Below are 17,948 nucleotides of genomic sequence, written 5' to 3' on the forward strand. Positions count from 1 at the left end.
AAAAGTAATATTCCAAGTCTGAGATCATCAGTTAGGTTCTTATCCTTGCAGCACTGGGAAATCGTGGTGATTCACGTTTCACAATGACCTGTGGTAAGGCAACAAATCATAAATCTGTGATAAATTAACTTGCTATAAGCATATAAAGTGTAAAATGATTTATTCTGTAACAATGCATACAAAACAGAGGAGACGGCAGGCGTTCCTCACAAACATTGCGGTACAGAAAATCAGCGCAGAATCTCAAAGCATGTAAATTCAGTCACTGTTACACTCAGAGGGCTGAAAACCCAGAGAGGCGCATACGATTTTCAATCTCTATCGAACATTTATGCCTATGGCTTCATCAGACACTTCCCACTTTCACCAAGCATTCTCACAGAACAGAAGCAGAGACTGTCTGAGCAAATCAATTTACTGCAATGCAAGCTAAGATGCATGAATACATCCAGTAGCGAATTTACAACATCAGATGATTGAAGCCACAGAGCCATTTGGTCAAGATCTAAGAGAGATGATGGGAAAGCGATGAAAGCACACTTTCACTTAAAGTTAATTGAATTTCAGTCATTGATATTTTTTCCTGGTACATGTAAACATTTTTTAATAGTTTTCGTCAGTAGCATGTTATGAAGCTAAGGAAGGCTCATTTCCAGCATTCACAATCTCAACTCAAAGGCAACAGCAAATCAACACTGCTTGTCGATATTTGGCATTTAAAACACTTGGCAGTTGTTTTTAAAGAAAACTAACTAAAAAATAAAATAAAATCATCCGCAGTATGTAGATTCAAGCAACAAATAGCATCCACCATTTTGTTGGTCCAAAAGTTGACAGAAAGGTTTATAATAAGATACATATTATTTTAAATGACTGAAGAAATTCTAGATATTTTAACGTCTGCTCATCTGTGATGATGGGTTTGTGTGGGTCACATGTTCCCTCTGCCTGCGAGCCGCAAATGAGACTGCGTGTGAGGCCAAAACCGGCCAACCAGCTCAGTCATCCCAAATCAGTCTAAATCCAACAGGATCAAGCCCACTATGACAGCAGTACTCAGAAAGTCTGAGAGCAATACTGAGAACCAGTATTTTCCTTCACCGAGCTCAGTTACCCACTGTCTGTGGTCTGTTTGCCATAAGAGGATCGGCTTGTGTTCATGAGAGTTGCGTGTATGTATATGCTGCTGTATGCCTGAGATTATCAGTTCTCCAAATGCAGCCAAAACAAACTCCCAACATGTTAGAGAAAGAATGTGCAGTTCTTTAGACATGCTCTAAAGAAACAAATCCAGTAGCAATAAAACATTCTTAAATGAAAACAAAGAGATTACATATACACACAGAAAAATAAGGGTTTAAATTTGTACCTTTTTGGGTACAACAGCTTGTCCCTGGAGCAGTACCCTTAAAAGGACATGTACCTTTTTTTTTTTTTTTTTACCCCTAAATATGTACAAATATGTCCTTTTAAGGGTACTGCTCCAGGGACAAGCTGTTGTACCCAAAAAGGTACAAATTTAAACCCTTTTCTGTGTGTATGTTCCGGAGTCTGTGTGTATGTGCACGTGTGTGTATGAAGCTCTCAGCTCAGACCGATGCCCTGCTGTTTGCTGGAATCTGTGCACACAAAGAAGGTTTTGAGCTCTCCTTTGCCCTTCACATTGATCAGGCCACGACACTCACATGAATAGCCCAGCTTCTGCAGGACATCTGACGTCTCCTCTGTCACCTGCAACACAAGCACGATCACCATTTTATTTATTTTAGTGACTTAAGATATTTTGAAAATCTAAAAATGAGAAGAGAATCATTATCATAGTGGATCTAGAAAGGTAAGTACTGTAAGAGTGATTCAGTGCATACCTGTATTTTACCCAGCTCTCCAGTGCTTTCCATCCGGCTGGCCACATTCACAGTGTTTCCCCAGATATCATACTGTGGTTTCCTGGCTCCAATCACCCCAGCAATCACTGGGCCATGGTTTATGCCTGCACAAACAAACATGCACAGATCAATGAACAAACTCTGCAAATATGACATTTATATGATGTTTAAAAAAGCACTACTCATGTAGAAGATTGCATTCCCACTTGCACTTCACAAATGACCCGAACTCAAGGCACATGCAGAGATGAGTTCATGTGGAGCAGCATTTTCTGCAGTCTTTTTATTTATTTCAATTAACTTGATAAATCTCACTAAACCATTTTGGTTTTATTTCAATTACCCCTAGACTGTTTTGATTTTAGTGTCAGTGACTTCACTCTTTAAACCTCATCATTTTGGCTCACAGACATAATTGGCATCCACTAATAAAGTAGATCTAGTGAGCTTGATCCGCAAGTGACTGCTGGAATGTGCTTTTTTCGCTTTTTCTAATGTCTTTTAGATGGGATTTGTGTCTGTTATTATCATTTTTATCAGATCTCTGCCACAGATGGGCGATATGCACTCAGACTCTTGAATGGAGAATTATGAAGCATTTCATGCCAGTTCCCGAGTGCATCTGTTACTCTGAGCTGCTGAAGATGCCTGAGATCTCTCTTATGAGCTGCCTCTGTTTTCAATGAGATTTTTTGCTACATCCTGTACAAGTAAGAGATGCAAAGTCTAAAAAGAAATATCTATGCAATACCTGGAGGTAAAGTGTTTTTCATCTTGAGTCTGATTTAATGCAAGTATTAAATATAAATGCAAGCAGCACTTAAAGTGCCAAGCACAACAGAGATAAAATGAAGAGCTCAGGAACGGTCTCTCTTTAATCGGTAAAGACCAGGGTTCTCCAACCCTGCTCCTGGAGAGCTACCTTACTGCAGACCTAAGGTCCAACCCTGCTTCAACACAACTGTATGTAATTAAGTAGCCCTGAACACCTTAATTACCTGGTTCAGGTGTGATCAGGGTTGAAGCTGAACTCTGCAGTATGGTAGCTCTCCAGGAGCAGGGTTGGAGACCCCTTTAAAGAGATTTGTTGCATTTTTCTACAAAACTTGAAATGGCCGACACTCAAAAATGCCTATAGGACATAAGAAAATTAGGTATCATTCAATTCAGTATACCGTTCCAAATAGAACAAAAAAAAAATCTTATGATTTTTGGCCAAACCAGTCAGAAGTTATAAGAAAAATTTTAATTTTTTAATATCTTTTGACCAGTAGGTAGCACTGTGCCAAAACTCCTCATGTGCCCTCAGGTCATGCTTGTTACAACACATACCAAATTTGGTCAGAATCTGCTGAAGCATTACAAAGCTACAGTCTCATGTCCATTTTTGCACAAACTTTGTCAAATTCGTTAACATGCGTTTGGTATATCAAGAAGCTTTTGATAACTTTTTGCCAGAATGCTCTGAAGATGATCTGAATTTGGTGAAAATTGGAAAACCATCTAGGATGAGTTTTGAAAAACTAGATTTTTGGGGGAAATTCAAAATGGCAAAAAATGTAGACCCGTAGAAATATACATTTTGGTATGCATTCGAGCCAAGAAATCCGTTAAAGCGTTTGTAAAATACAGTATTTTACTACAAAACTCTAAATGGTCCACGCTCAAAATGGCTGACAAAGGAATATCGTTTGATTTGGTATGCCAATAAGTCTTGTGATTTTTGGTCAAACTGTAACAGTAACAGGTGGCACTGTGCCGAAACTACTCATGTCCCCTCAGGTCATACTTGGTATAACATGTACCAAGTTTGGCCGGAATCTGCTAAAGCATTTTGAAGCTGTACCCTCGTATCCATTTTTGCATGAATTTTGCATGATATTTGTTAACACACTTTACGAGAACAGTTTGGTCTATAGGAAATCTTTTAACTTTTTGCCAGAATTGTCTGAAGATGAAACACACCGTCTAGAACGAGTTCAAAAAAATTCAAAATTGCAACAAGAAGACGACGAAGCTCCTAATTCAGACTCCTAGCAATAACTGAGTAATTAACAACAGTAAAATTGAGGTTTCTGTAATCAGATTTACCGACACGAAGCCTGAACGTGTTGAAGGAGTGTCTGTTGATGCCGTCCAGCTTGCCGATCAGAGCGATGGCGAATTCCACCATATTTCCTATCTGAGCATTCTGCCTCTCACGGTCCTGAGGGCACACAAAACAAAGCTCAGTCAACCAGATATCCGTAATTATGTAGCTTAAAGGACACTTTTGCAAAAATGCTGGGTGACCAGGGGTCAGAGAATAAAATGAACTGCATTGCAGAAAGGAACATCTCTTTCAATTGGTTCTTAAATGTGTAGCCTCCTATTTATATCAACTCATTCATCAAGGGCACAAGTCACAAGTGCTGTTCAGTCTTGAAAAGGCTTGTCATCCTTTTCATTTCTCATAACAATACAGTAAAGGTGAATTAAAATCGCACAAATGTGTTATTAAAATTCATAAATTCTTTCAGCATGTTAACTTCTGAGCTATGTTCGCTTCACATGCTCTTATGTAAATCATATTCAGGAAAAGAAATTCACTATAATTTCTTTTAAATCAAGGACATGGCATTGTATTTGCATGCAGTGTTGTAGACTTAGCATGAAATAAGAAGAAATTCATCAGTCTATTTTGCTTTAAATTGTGGTAGATTGGTTTCTATCAAGCTTTTGAAATGTACGGTTATTTATTTTTGCTACTTAATGAAAGACATTTTGAGGTTTAAATATGCTGCAAATGGCCTGTTGCTATATGCACCGGTCATAATAGCAATACTGATGCTGTACATTTATTATAGAAAACTAACAATGTATCTTTTTTTGGTTTTTGGAATTAATAAGCAACCATTCTAATCAACCACTTAACTGTAATTTACAGATATGTTTAACACCCTGCCTACACTCATAGAAAGAGTTGTGTTTCAGTATAATAGAAGCAGATCTTTTCTTCCATATTGTGATTACTGAGGAAAAAAACGTAGGGCAGGGATTAGGTTCTAAATTATGATGGAGGCAGATCTGAAAGTGAGCTTGCAGTCGACTGTAAGAAAGAGGCAGAATTTTATCTGACTAAATGATTTCCAGCATGCTTCACATAGATGAATATTTACAATAAGATCAATAACATGCATTTAAATAATAGAAGTGAATTTTCCTTCAAAACATTACATTTAATGTGTGGATTGATCAGATTTATGTATTTAATTCACAAATGTTTTTGCAATTAATTGAGTTAAACTTCTGTTTTAGTAATCCTTGAGCTAAGCCTCAGGATATATGCAAATACTGTCCCTGATTGGTGTACAGTGGCAGACAGCATACTCAAACTGCCTGCTTTCCATTTAGCAGCAAAAATGTGAGATAATAGCTACCAAATGTCAGAAGTATGACAGCAAAAGCTTACAATTAACAAAATGAACTGGTTTCTAAACCTACAATTAGCATGAGAGAGCATTCTCCTTCACTTTTTCTTGAATAATAAATACCCAAGAGGTAAAGACAATTGAGAAATTAACGCAGTGTAATTGTTTATGAATTTTAAGAATGCATTTATGGAGATTTATGTGTTTAAATTCCCTTTGCTCTGTTTACTTGTTTACATAGTGGTATGTGGTAGTGCAGTACCTGGCTGCTCTGTTCTGGAGGTCCACTCAGTCCTGCAGCAGCCATATACGTGCTGCCAATGGTTTTAATCTTCTCCACACCACTGAACTTGGGCTTAGACAGCAACTGCAGGTAAGGAGAGGAGGGAAGGGCCAAGTGGATATCAGTGTTTCAGAGCAGTAGAAATCCATGCTATGGTGTTATCTTCTTACATTAAATGACAGAGATAGAATGAGAGAATAATAAGAACTGAAAGAAAAAGAGGGACAGCAGTCATACCACACTGAAACTCAGTACTAGCAATATGTGAAGCCTGGATTTAGATCCCTCTGAGTGAAGCAAGTTGCTGCCAGAACTGCTGGCCTAAACATTTTTGTAGTCAGTCAACCCAGGGCTTTGTTGTGGTGGTGATCACCAAACAAGTCCTGGCACTTTTCCTGCTGAATCCTCAAACCAAAATCAACTCACACAAAGAAGCAGTTGAAGTGATATGAGTGTACATTTACACAACAGCTGCCTCATTTCATTTAACTACTCCAGTGATAGCTGAGGTGACGCCCTTAGAGTTATAAGCATTCTGGACATTGGCAGAGCTTTATTCATATACAATGATTCATCCATTCATTCAGGGAATGGCAGGAGAAGAAAGACAGTGGAATTAAGGAGATCAGAGAAAAAGCAGCACAAATGCATATACTTTGAGACATGAGACATGACATCACTCTGACCTCATCAAAGTCGGCGATGATTTCATTGAGGAGCCTCAAACACTCCAGTCCTTCTTTATTTATGTCACACTCAGTGTAGAACTCTTTGAAGTCTGGCACTGAGGCAAACATCACACATACGCAGTCATATGACTTATAGTACAGGTCCTGGAGAAGAGGATCAGAGAGAGGCATGCAGCAAGAGCTCAGTGCTTCTGTGTTGCAATAATTCACATGATACAACAGAAACAACACAAAATGTTTTATGACAGGACATTCACAGGCTATGTGAATATATGTGTACAGGTATGAGGTACAACTGATACATGACATGGGTGTTTTGAGTAACAGGACAAAAACTGCACTAAATGCACTCAGAAATCATAGAGGCACAAGACTGAATGTACTGAGACACCTGATGAGCTGTTTCACAAATAAAAAATCTGCATATTAGACAGTAAGAAAACTAAATAAAATTCTAATTCTATACATATTGGGCTATTGTTTAAAGGGTCAGTAATATTTTTTAAGAAATGAATAGAAGGACAGTAAATTCATCAAAGATGACAGTAAAGACTTACATTGTTACAAATTATTATATATATTTTTTTTACTTTGTTTATCTACAAATTCTGGAAAAAAAAAACAGGTTTCAATATTGATAATAATCATAAATGTTTTTGGGCACCAAATCTGCATATTAGAATGATTATTGAAGGCATGTGACACTGTAGACTTCTTTCAAAAACAAAATTATTTACCCATCCGCAAATGGAACCAGTAGTGTGTTAAAGGGGTCATTGGATGCCCATTTTACACAAGTTGATACGATTCTTTAGAGTCTTAATGAAAAGTCTATAAAATACTTTGGTTAAAATGTCTCAATGGTAGTGTAAAAACACCTTCTTTACCCTGTCAAAATCAGCTCTGTTTTCATCAAGCCGTTTTTTAGTTCATGTTGCTTTAAAAGCTAATGAGCTCTGCTAGCCCCGCCCCTCTCTTCTGTGCGGTGACGAGCAGTACTGTTTACTTTAGCCACGAGACTGGCTAACTAGCACGTTATTAAGAAAGGCGATTTGCAAAGATCCCTAAAAAAACGTTATACTTCTGTAGATGAAGCTGGATCACGAATGATTCGCACGAACATAGACGCATTAAGGCAGATCGGGGATCGGCGCATTGACTTCAAAGCGAAAGTAACATTAATCCTCTGCGTCTTCAGAGGCTCAGATGTGGGAGTTAATGATGACTGCTTTATTGATTATTACATCCAACGACAAAACACCTCAGTCGCTCAATCAGAGACATTCTTGTCTTCCCCTGCACCGGAGTCGATGAAACGCCGGACGGATGACCGCTCACTCAGGGCGGGTCTAAGGTAAGACGGTCTTGTCAATCAACTATCGTGGGAGGGGCCTGTACAGAACTACATCATTCTGACGGGGCTCTCAGAACAGCCTGATTTGAGAAAGGGGATTTTAAAATAGGGATTTAAAAAAAAACACTGGGTGGATTTTTATCATTATAGGATAGATGTATACACACACTTCCAACACACATTTATGTGAACTTGAACTTACATTTATTTCAACTTGAAAAGTGAATTTTGCATCCGATGACCCCTTTATATGTTGTATGTTCGACACACAGCTTCTGTCTTACTTTTTAGGGCCAGATTTACTAAACAGGGCAAATTAGCGTTAGAGCGCAATGGGGAAAATTCTGTGTGTGATTGTTTGAGCTCTGCACCCCTTTACCTAAATTCATTACTTCAGACTAACAGTATGTGCCTCTAGAAGCTTATGTTCTGCAAGTGAACGTCGCTTTATTGTTCATCCCAAAGAGGCACAAAATCACTTTCACAGACTTTTAAATTAAATATTCCCTCCTGGTGGAATGACCTGCCCAACTCATCTTCAAGAAACGGCTAAAAACACATCTCTTCCATCTTTACTTGACCCTCTAAATCTAGCACTCTCTATTCTAATTCTATTCTTAAAAAAAAAAAAAAAAACTTGCCCCTCTTAGACTTGCACTATTCATTTACTGACTGCTTGTTTTCTTAAAAAATAAATAAATAAATAAACCTAACACTAGCTTCTCTATTCTTTTTGTATTATATCTATTTATATTCTTTTTATTTATTATACAATTAACAAAAGCAAAAAAGGGCCTCTACCACTTTCTTGCTCAATTCTTTTTGTATTCTGTCTGTTTTCTTTTTATTATATAATAAAAAAAGCCTTGTACTGCATAAGGCTAACTGAGACTTGTTATAGCACTTGCATATCATTGCTCTTTTGTTGATTTTGATTGCTTCCATTGTTCTCCTTTGTAAGTTGCTTTGGATAAAAGTGTCTGCTAAATAACGAAATATAATGTAAATGTAAATTAACAAAATTATTTCTAGAGAGTGAGAAAAAGGAAATAAGACAAAACCATTGCACTTCTAGATAATTGTAATACTATACTAACATTTCTTGAAAAATGCAGATCAGGGAGGTACAAAAATCTTTGTAAATAAAAACTCATAAAATCACGATAATTACTTCAGGCTTATTTTCTAACCTAATGTTCTGAAACTTTCTTTATTATGGTATGGTTCAGTATGGACTGTGGTAGAAAATGGTTGAGGGTTACTATAAACTACAGTGTGGGATGTCTGGTATTCTCTGTATAGTGTACATTGTGATCTCACAGTATGATATCGGAATGGTATTGCATGATTTTATCTTGTGTGGTATATGGCAGTGTTTCCCAACCTTTTTTGTCTAATGCACTGCCACAGCCCAAACTGTAAGACTCTTACAAACATTAATCTTACACACATTATAAAAAAGATCTGCAAAACCATGAAATTATTCAAAGTTAGTCATTTTAAAAAATAATTTTTTTTTTCTGTTTTAAATATTCAACAAAGCAAAAATCTAAATCTTTACAAGTACCCTCTGGAACCGGCTTAGGTACCCCTGGTTGGGAATCACTGGTATATGTCTGGTCTTGTATGGGAGGCATGAGGTTGTGACATGAGACGTGATATACACGTGATGTACGGGCTCATCCCACCCATTTGAAGCCGGTTCCTACCTTGTATTTCCGGTTTAGTAAAGAGATAGTGGACAGCAGCCCCACCTCATTCTTTTTGTTCTCGCCCACGAAGAGAGCGGCCACGTGTGCAGGGAGAACATTCTCCAAAAGGAGACGATTCAGGTTTTCGCACAGCTCAACTTCTTCCTTATCGGCCAGGTTCTTGTTCTTCAACAGGAAGTCCTGACGACAGCAGTACTCATTCTGAGAGGAAGAGAGAGAGGACAGAGCAAGGATTGGCATAATTCTCTTCCCTGACAGTATGGCACTGTATGTGTGTGGTATGTGGTGTGTACCTGGCGGAATATGAGCAGCATGGTAAAGAGGAAGAGTGTGATGTAAATGCAGCTCATGAGTTGAGGTTCCTTCATAAGTTCTAGTTTGCACGACATCAAACTGTTCTCCACACTACAACAGACAAACGCTGGGCATTATTATACTAGAGATGCACCAATATTACAATTCTGGCTAATACTGATCATTATTTCCATGTTAGGGCCAATAAAATAAATGTAAAATAACATACTAAAAATAAATTGTTTTAAAAGCCCAATATGAAAAATGGATATTTAGAAATTTTCTAAAGATTACCTTTAAGAGTGTTATTCAAACGTTAATAGATTAACTTTAAGCAAGTGTTATATGATGGCAAAGACAATATAAATGGGGGGGGGTAGACATTTATAATTAAATATGCAATAATACAAATTTTATGACAATCAACTGCATGTGTATTTATGAGAGTGTACCAGCTGTTGGTCTTGTTCAGCAGGCAGCTGTAGCTTTTGAAGATATTTTCCTGAGAGTAGAAGATGATGATGTAGGAAATGGTAGAGATGATGAAGAGGAAGGCCACCTTCAGCTCCAAACTCACCCTCAAAAACACGCCACAGGCAATCAATGCCAATATACAATTATATACAGAATACTGGAAAGACAAAATCATACGGAAGCCAAATGAGTCATTTTTGTACAGTTTTTTTTTCCCAACAAGACAGTTGTAATACTCTCACAATCTCAAATCAGGGATATGACACATCCTCATTTATAAGGGTGATAAATAAATACAGTAAATAATGTAATAAATAATGCAAATAATTTGTCAGGGTTATGATGTGGCTTTATAGTATTCAGAATTATCTATATATAAAAATAACAGATGTATGTCTCCATGTAGCTATCCAATTAAGCACGTGTGTGTAATGTATGTGCTTGCTACTCACAGGCAAAAATAGAAGGTCATATTCAATAGATGGATCAGACGAGTTATTATTTTGTGGCAGAGTGTGGCATAAATTCTCCGGGTATTTGAAATACTGTGGAGTGAAAGAAAGTTTGATAAGCAAAGATGTTATGAGGCCAACCTACTTTTGTAGTGCTTCCACAAAAACATATACCAACAATATTGTCTAAGCATTAAAAAAAGCATTACAAAGTTGAACATGGCAATGATGACTATGACTGCGGTGGCCACGGTTGCCAATGGGAGGCGCAGAAAAGGTCTCTTAACCACTGCTTCTGAAAGAGCCGATAGCCACGTACATGATTTTAACTTCTCTGGAAACATCCTCTGAAAAATAGAAAAAGAAAAGGATGGGAAAACAGCTGTTAAAAAAAGACAGAGCTGGATTTGCCCTGAGCAAAAGCTCAAGGTTATGGAAGCCAGAATGTGTTGGAAAAAGCAACAGTGTATTTGAATGGGGCTGACAAGACACTGGGAGGAACACTGTGTGCATGTCACAGTATGTATATGTATTTATGTTTGTGACAATGCAACAAATGTCAATCTGTTTTTAGTTATTTCACATTCCAGTATAAAAAAAGTATCAAATGCAGTGCCAAGAATGCATATGACATTCTCCACATTACGGCACTGTACACAGCAACACAGAGGCGCTACATGCTCAAGCATCTATAAAACCACAGGGGGGTGGGATCTTTATTGTGCTAGGCACACAAAAATACCCCAGAACCCATTAGACCAACTGAATGTCTGTGCTAAGGCAAAGGAAGGCAGTGGTGGTCTAACCTGTATATGACCTGCAAAACAGATGCACAGAGTCAAAAGCAGAACACACGCCAACACCGCAAACGCCAGCCCCAGCTTTTTATGTCTGTTAGAGAAAGAAAGAAAGAGTCACACACTCTCAGGGCAAATGGCTGTAACATATGAAGACACGTTCAGTGTTAAATCAAGTCTGCCTATGGTGTTTAGCTTTTATTCATGACACTTACTGATTGGAAACAAGCATCTGGATGATGAAGATGCATAAAAAGATGAAGGTGGCACAACCAATGTAGTATTTAAAACTTGGCATCTCTATAGTCCTGTACTGAGAGAATCACATACACATACTTGAATATCTATTTATTTCTTCATTTTTTAACATGTGGACAACACACAGTGTATGAAACAACAAAAATCCTGCAGTCCAAAAAAAAAAATTAGACATTCAAGTTAAGCCCACAGTAAAATACATACCTGCTTTTCCAGTTCTCTTTTAGTAAACCACAGTGTGAGACCAGAGATCTCGTCAGACTTCACCCACTGCCTGTACACACACAGACACACACAAAAACTCTCTTCATTCATTTTCATGCATACTAAACATGCAACTTTAACCAAGCTGGACTTAATTCCATCCAAAATGATTTAGCATGCTTGTTAAGACTAACTTGCTGGAGCTCAAATCATTGATGGTGGTGGTCATCTTGTCATGAAGTTCTTCCTCAAACTTAGTCTTCTGTGATTTATTCCTATAGAGACAGCAGACACAGATCATAGAGACAGAAACACACTTTGTACCCATGAAGTAACACATCTATATATGAGCACTGTGGGATAGGAAAGATGTTCATAGCTGTTGTCATGCTGTTATTGAGTTATATTTGACTGCAGCCAGTACAGGGGAAGCTTTGGTGAATACGTATGTGTGAAGTTTGTAGTTATAAATGACTTGACTAATTTTGTAGTTAATGCGTTGTTTAGTTAAGGGATCTAAATAGACCACAAGAGAGAAACATTCTAAGTTGAGAATTGAGAATGTGTGTGTGTTTTTGGACCGTGGCAGGCAGGATGCTGTGTGTTAGTTTAAACCCCGAGAGAGATTGCGAGAGTCCCCTTGCAATATGCCTCAACATGGCTCAGGAAGGAAAATGCAGTTTCCTTTCTCTCTCTCTCTTTGCAGGCAGAAACACATACGCTTGTCTAAGCCAAAATTACACTGTAATCTGGAAACACACCACAGGTGTACTGCAGGAGTGCAGCTATGGTCATGCTAACCGTATGACCAGTTAGCAGTGACTCGCTAAGCGTTTGCAGTGTTAGTGTGGAAACTATGGGCCCCAGAGAGCTGGCTGAGCCAGTATGGCTCCACTCACTTATATGTGCTCAAGGGAGGAGCAGGTAAAGAGAAGGGCTCCTCAAGAGATTCATCAAAGCTGTCAGAGAGCAACAGTGAGAAAGACAACTTCAGCATTGCTGCTTCAGTCAGCAAGACAAAACCAGAGGCCATACACCTTGTGTTTTTTTTCCCATTGAGACGCACACAAAACAGACTGATTGACGATATAAATACAACTCACCTTTCAGTAATTTTGGTCTGTACTGATCTAAGAGGGATGTCCTAAAGACAGAGACAAACATGAGCATTGTTGCTTTCATCATCAAAACATGTTCTGCATACAAAGATCGTTTTCTTGATGAGATCAAAAGAGGCATATGAATAGTCCAAATAATTATGTGTTCTGATAACATTTGACAGATTTGTGTGAAGAACAGAACAAATAGACTGAATAAAACTGGCATGATTTCAAACTGTTCAATCCATTACACAAAAGAGATTTTATGGTTTCATAAAACTTAGAATATAGCAAACAAACCAAATGGACTGCTTTCATGCTTTTGGTCCTTTAAAGAAGCTTGATGGTCATGGTCACAATAAAAAAAAAAAAATATATATATATATATATAAAAATTTGTAAACATTTTGGTTTTGGACGATTATTAAAAATTTAAATTTTAACAACAGTTTAGTTGTTCACACGGTCTACCACAAAATCTGATACGCATTTTTCGCAATTACTGTATGGTTTCGGAAACCCTTTTTACTATCATTTGCCTAATTACCCCAAAAAAAGGAGCTTTGCATGTGAGACGGCACAATAAATTTGACGGATAAAACGGCAGATAACGAGGCTTTTTAGCACAGCAATTTTATTGACTATTTGGGCTGTCTGTCATTTATCTGCCATGAGGTCATTTGTCATTTTTGAGCATTTATTCCTTTAACGTGTGTGCCTCTGACCTTGCAGCGACCCTTTCCATTGACCATAGCATCTGTGTTGAATTCCTCTCGGCTCTGCAGATGGGCAAAAGGTTTGACAGCCCCCCACGACTCTAGGAAGCGTGTCATACGCACAGATGCTCGCATCTTCAAACCATCACTCACACGAGGCTTGGTGACATTGGGAGCCATCAGTGACGAGTCTTTTGACTAAACACACAAACATAAACAACACATCAATATGATCAGATTCACATAAAGTGACATATATACTGTATGTGGCAGGCACACATTGTTAATGTATGATTTAATGTTTCTACCCGCGGGTCTATAACCAGGTACGTCTTGATGTTAAGCTCTTTAAGGTAGGGGTCTCTCAGGTGACCATTCCCCTCCTCCACCTCATACGCTTTGTTCAAGTGTTTCAGAGTCGGCTCTGTGATATGAACTCGTCTAATGGAGAAAACACAAATGTAGCATCTTTTCATACAAACAGTGTTCTGTATGAAACTTAAACAGTTCTTGTTTGCGAAGTAATTTTATTGTTCATACCCTGGTAATCCACCTGACTCCATATGATTGGCTAAGGTGACATCATGTGACCACACATCAAACTGCCATTTCCGTAGGCCAATCACACCACAGAGGACGTTTCCAGAGTGCACGCCTACTCGCATGTTTATATCCACACCTGTTGCCTCACGCACCTGCCTGCAAGTGATGATTAGAAACATATTCAGCCTGTCATCTGCCACATATCTTGGCCAGTGCTAGGAAAAAACACTATAAGGAGAAATGCTGTGCTAATAATGATTTACATGTTTTATAAACATATATAGACTTACTTGATGGCTTCGCACATGTCCAGGCCCATTTTAACACAGTTTTTGGCATGATTTGGCAAGGAAACGGGGAGGCCAGACACACAGTAGTAACAGTCACCAAGAATTTTTATCCTCATGCACTCATTCTCCTACAGGGGAACACACACACGCTAGTCATCTTCAAAAGATAACTAATATGTAAAATTCAGAGCACATGTATCTAATTTACTAAATCAATGACATTTTTGTTTGAGAACCGAACTGACCGATGATAAGATTGAATTATAACAAATTTAATTATATTATATAATAATCATTCAATCACACACAGTGCCATTCAAAAGTTTGGAGTCGGTTTTTTAAAAGAAATACTTTTATTCAGCAAGGATGTATTACATTAGTGTGTAGAAAGTTTGTGTGAAGACTATTCTAATGTTACAAAAGATTTCAAATAAATGCTGTTATTTTAGTCGATCTGTTCATCAAGGAATCATGAAAATAACGTACAACAGTTTCCACAAACATATTAAGCAGCACAACTGTTTTCATCATTGATAAAAATCAGAAATGTTTCTTGAGCACCAAATCAGTATATTAGAATGATTTCTGAAGGATCATCGAAGACACTGAAGACTGAAGTAATGGCTGCTTAAAATTCAGCTTTGCCATCACAGGAATAAATTACGTTTTAAATTACGTTGCTGTGTGTGTTCACTGCTGTGTGTGTGCACGTTGGATGGGTTAAATGCAGAGCACGAATTCCGAGTATGGGTCACCATACTTGGCTGTATGTCACTTCACTTCACTTCACTTAAAACATATTAAAACAGAAAACAGTTATTTTAAATTGTAATATTATTTCACAATACTACTATTTTTGCTTTATTTTCATCAAATAAATGTTGAGCATAAGGGCATAATTACACCGATGTTCAAAAGTTTGGGATCAGTAGGATTTTTTATTAAACATGTCTTTATTGAGAAAGTATACAAGATAACAGAAAAATCTTCAATGGAGACAATTTTTAACTATCATCCCACCCTCAGCATCCACATGTTCCATTACACAGGGCTAAATAAAATAAAATATAAAAAGAATGAAACAAAAGGGAGAATAAGTTCTGCAACACATGGGCTAAGACAGATAAATATTACCACATCAAATAAAGCACATCACATTTGCATCAATCACTGGATTGAGAGGAATCTAGCATTCCTAGTATTACCATTTCGTTGTTTTCAAGGAATTGTATAAAGAGGTCCCATATTTTATAGTAATCTTTCAGTTTACCCTTAATACTGTATGTAAGTTTTTCCAAAACAATACAGTGTGATATATCTTTTAACCAATGACCAATTGATGGACCTTCTATTTTCTTCCAGTAAAATGCAATTGACCGTCTTGCGAGAACTAAACAGATATCTATCATTTTCATTTAATGTCTTGATACTGATATACCAACAGGAATTAGACCTAGCACACACATTTCAGGAGTCATTGGAAGTGGTTTTAAAATAATTGAAGATATTAATGTCATCACTTTTTGCCAGAATGTCTGAATAACATCACATGTCCAAACACAGTGAAAGAACATTCCCTTATATTTTTGGCATTTAAAGCAAACATCTGGAATATTAGGGTTAAATTTGTTCATCAGTAGGATTTTTTATGTTTTTAAAGAAGTTTCTTCTGCTAATCAAGGCTGCAAAATAGGAAAAAAAACAATATTCACAGTAATATTGTGAAATATTTTTACAATTTAACAATGATTTTCTATTTTAATACACTTTAAACGCAATTTATTTCTGTGATGCAAAGCTGAATTTTCATCAGCCATTACTCCAGTCTTAAGTGTCACATGATCCTTCAGAAATCATTCTAATATGCTGATTTATTATCAGTGTTGGAAACAGTTGAGCTGCTTAATATTTTTGATCACTTTTCATCAATTTAACATATATGTAACATATAACGTATATGTCTTTTCTGTATTTCTAATCAAATAAATGCCACCTTGATGAGCATAAGAAACTTCTTTAAAAAACTAACTGATCCCAAACTTTTGAATGCCAGTGTATATTGTATTATACACATTCATTCTATTCAATTATACTTACTTTTGCAATCTGGTCAAATTTCCCAAAAAGTTCATTCAGCATAATCACAAGCTCCTTAGGAGAACAGTCACTGGCCAGACGTGTGAAACCCACGATGTCAGCATATAGGATGCTAGCAGAAAGCAGACAAAAAGAGACACTGGTATGTGTTTTTGTAGGTAATTTTAGAAGTGAAACAAAGGGGAAAAGCATGCTTGCTAGTTTGAATCTCAGGTAAGGTCAAATAGGAAGAGGAGACATTTAGGAGTTGATGTGACTTTGCTGAGTCCTTCTTAATAAAGAGAACAGCAGCAGCTCAGTGTCAGCTGTCTGAATGCCCAAGAAAGAATGAAAACTTCATAAACACGGCTCATGGAGGTTAACCTTTAAGACCCAGCTGTTCTCAGTGCTGACTACAGGACCAGACACACACGCACACACAATCCATGTCATCACACTCCTAATGAACGAGTTCTCAAAGAGAGCAGATCCCATGAATTTCGACAGGTGAACAGCTAGCTCTCTATTGTTTGCTCACACATACGGGTAAGTGAATCAGTGTTCTATCTGAGCAGCTGTAAAGGGAGGCAAACAAGCCATCTATCTAAATATAAACAGCTGCCTGAGAACCGAGTATTGTGAGTATGGGACATAGAATATTAATAGATGCATACCATCCCCCATTGCCACTCTTGGGGTTGATGGGAAATAAAATTAATTAAATGAGAGGCCTCATGATGAGCACTCTGAGAGTCAGGACTAACAGACTGACCATCCATTCACTATCAGGACTTGATTAATGAGGATTTAAATTAGAGCATGGAAAACACAGAAAAACACACAAACAGCTCCGGATATGTATGACGGTGTATATGTGTGTTTGCACAAGACGTGTTACCTGACGTTCTCGTGTCTCTTCACATAAAGACTGTGGAAGTTGTTATCACGGACCATACGCTGCTGTTCCTCTCTATCTTTACACTTGCAGCGCTCCATTATGGCCAACTTCATCTTCATGGAGATGTACACAGGAAGCACTGACTGTAAAAGGTTTTCCTACAGCACAACAAACAAACACACACACACACATATTTAAGGAGGATAATAGCCGTGATATCATGTATCCAGTTCTGTAAATGTAATTTAATTTACAGTGTCCTAGTGTCTTATTCTTTCTCAGTCTAACTACTGTTTGCATGTAACAGCTTAAGTGTCAACAGGCTAAGAGAACTGGGCTATGAGAGGGTAATGGGAAACTAAGAGATTATACGGTATCATTCAGAAGAAAGCATTGCCTTTACTGTGTCTTGTGAGGACACTATTGCCCTGTGTGTAAAAATGTTTGTCTCTAAGGTTCACCATTAGCACACTGTTTCAGAGATACACTACTGAACATATACCATCAGGGAA

General features: G+C 37.6%; 1 protein-coding gene across 2 annotated transcripts in view; it reads right to left on the reverse strand.

The window, feature by feature from the left end:
- Positions 1-143: 143 nt before the first annotated feature.
- LOC306850301 (adenylate cyclase type 2-like) overlaps positions 144-17,948 on the reverse strand; it is a 43,765-nt gene continuing 25,960 nt past the window's right edge. Inside the window, exons 6-27 of one of the 2 annotated variants that reach the window (XM_079385864.1) lie at positions 17,437-17,594; positions 16,560-16,671; positions 14,463-14,590; positions 14,170-14,328; positions 13,938-14,070; positions 13,639-13,827; positions 12,917-12,957; positions 12,713-12,772; positions 12,008-12,088; positions 11,814-11,883; positions 11,567-11,664; positions 11,361-11,445; positions 10,764-10,901; positions 10,555-10,647; positions 10,081-10,259; positions 9,628-9,739; positions 9,377-9,535; positions 6,266-6,412; positions 5,559-5,663; positions 3,978-4,092; positions 1,866-1,990; positions 144-1,731 (exon numbers count right to left, since the gene is read on the reverse strand). In XM_079385864.1, the coding sequence (XP_079241990.1) occupies positions 1,585-1,731; positions 1,866-1,990; positions 3,978-4,092; positions 5,559-5,663; positions 6,266-6,412; positions 9,377-9,535; positions 9,628-9,739; positions 10,081-10,259; positions 10,555-10,647; positions 10,764-10,901; positions 11,361-11,445; positions 11,567-11,664; positions 11,814-11,883; positions 12,008-12,088; positions 12,713-12,772; positions 12,917-12,957; positions 13,639-13,827; positions 13,938-14,070; positions 14,170-14,328; positions 14,463-14,590; positions 16,560-16,671; positions 17,437-17,594 (2,634 nt within the window). In that variant the 3' untranslated portion in view covers positions 144-1,584. The remainder of the gene's footprint in view (positions 1,732-1,865; positions 1,991-3,977; positions 4,093-5,558; positions 5,664-6,265; positions 6,413-9,376; positions 9,536-9,627; positions 9,740-10,080; positions 10,260-10,554; positions 10,648-10,763; positions 10,902-11,360; positions 11,446-11,566; positions 11,665-11,813; positions 11,884-12,007; positions 12,089-12,712; positions 12,773-12,916; positions 12,958-13,638; positions 13,828-13,937; positions 14,071-14,169; positions 14,329-14,462; positions 14,591-16,559; positions 16,672-17,436; positions 17,595-17,948) is intronic. The other variant, XM_079385865.1, reaches the window with a different exon arrangement.

The sequence above is a fragment of the Barbus barbus genome, assembly GCF_936440315.1.
Source record: "Barbus barbus genome assembly, chromosome: 1".
Lineage (NCBI taxonomy): Eukaryota > Metazoa > Chordata > Actinopteri > Cypriniformes > Cyprinidae > Barbus > Barbus barbus.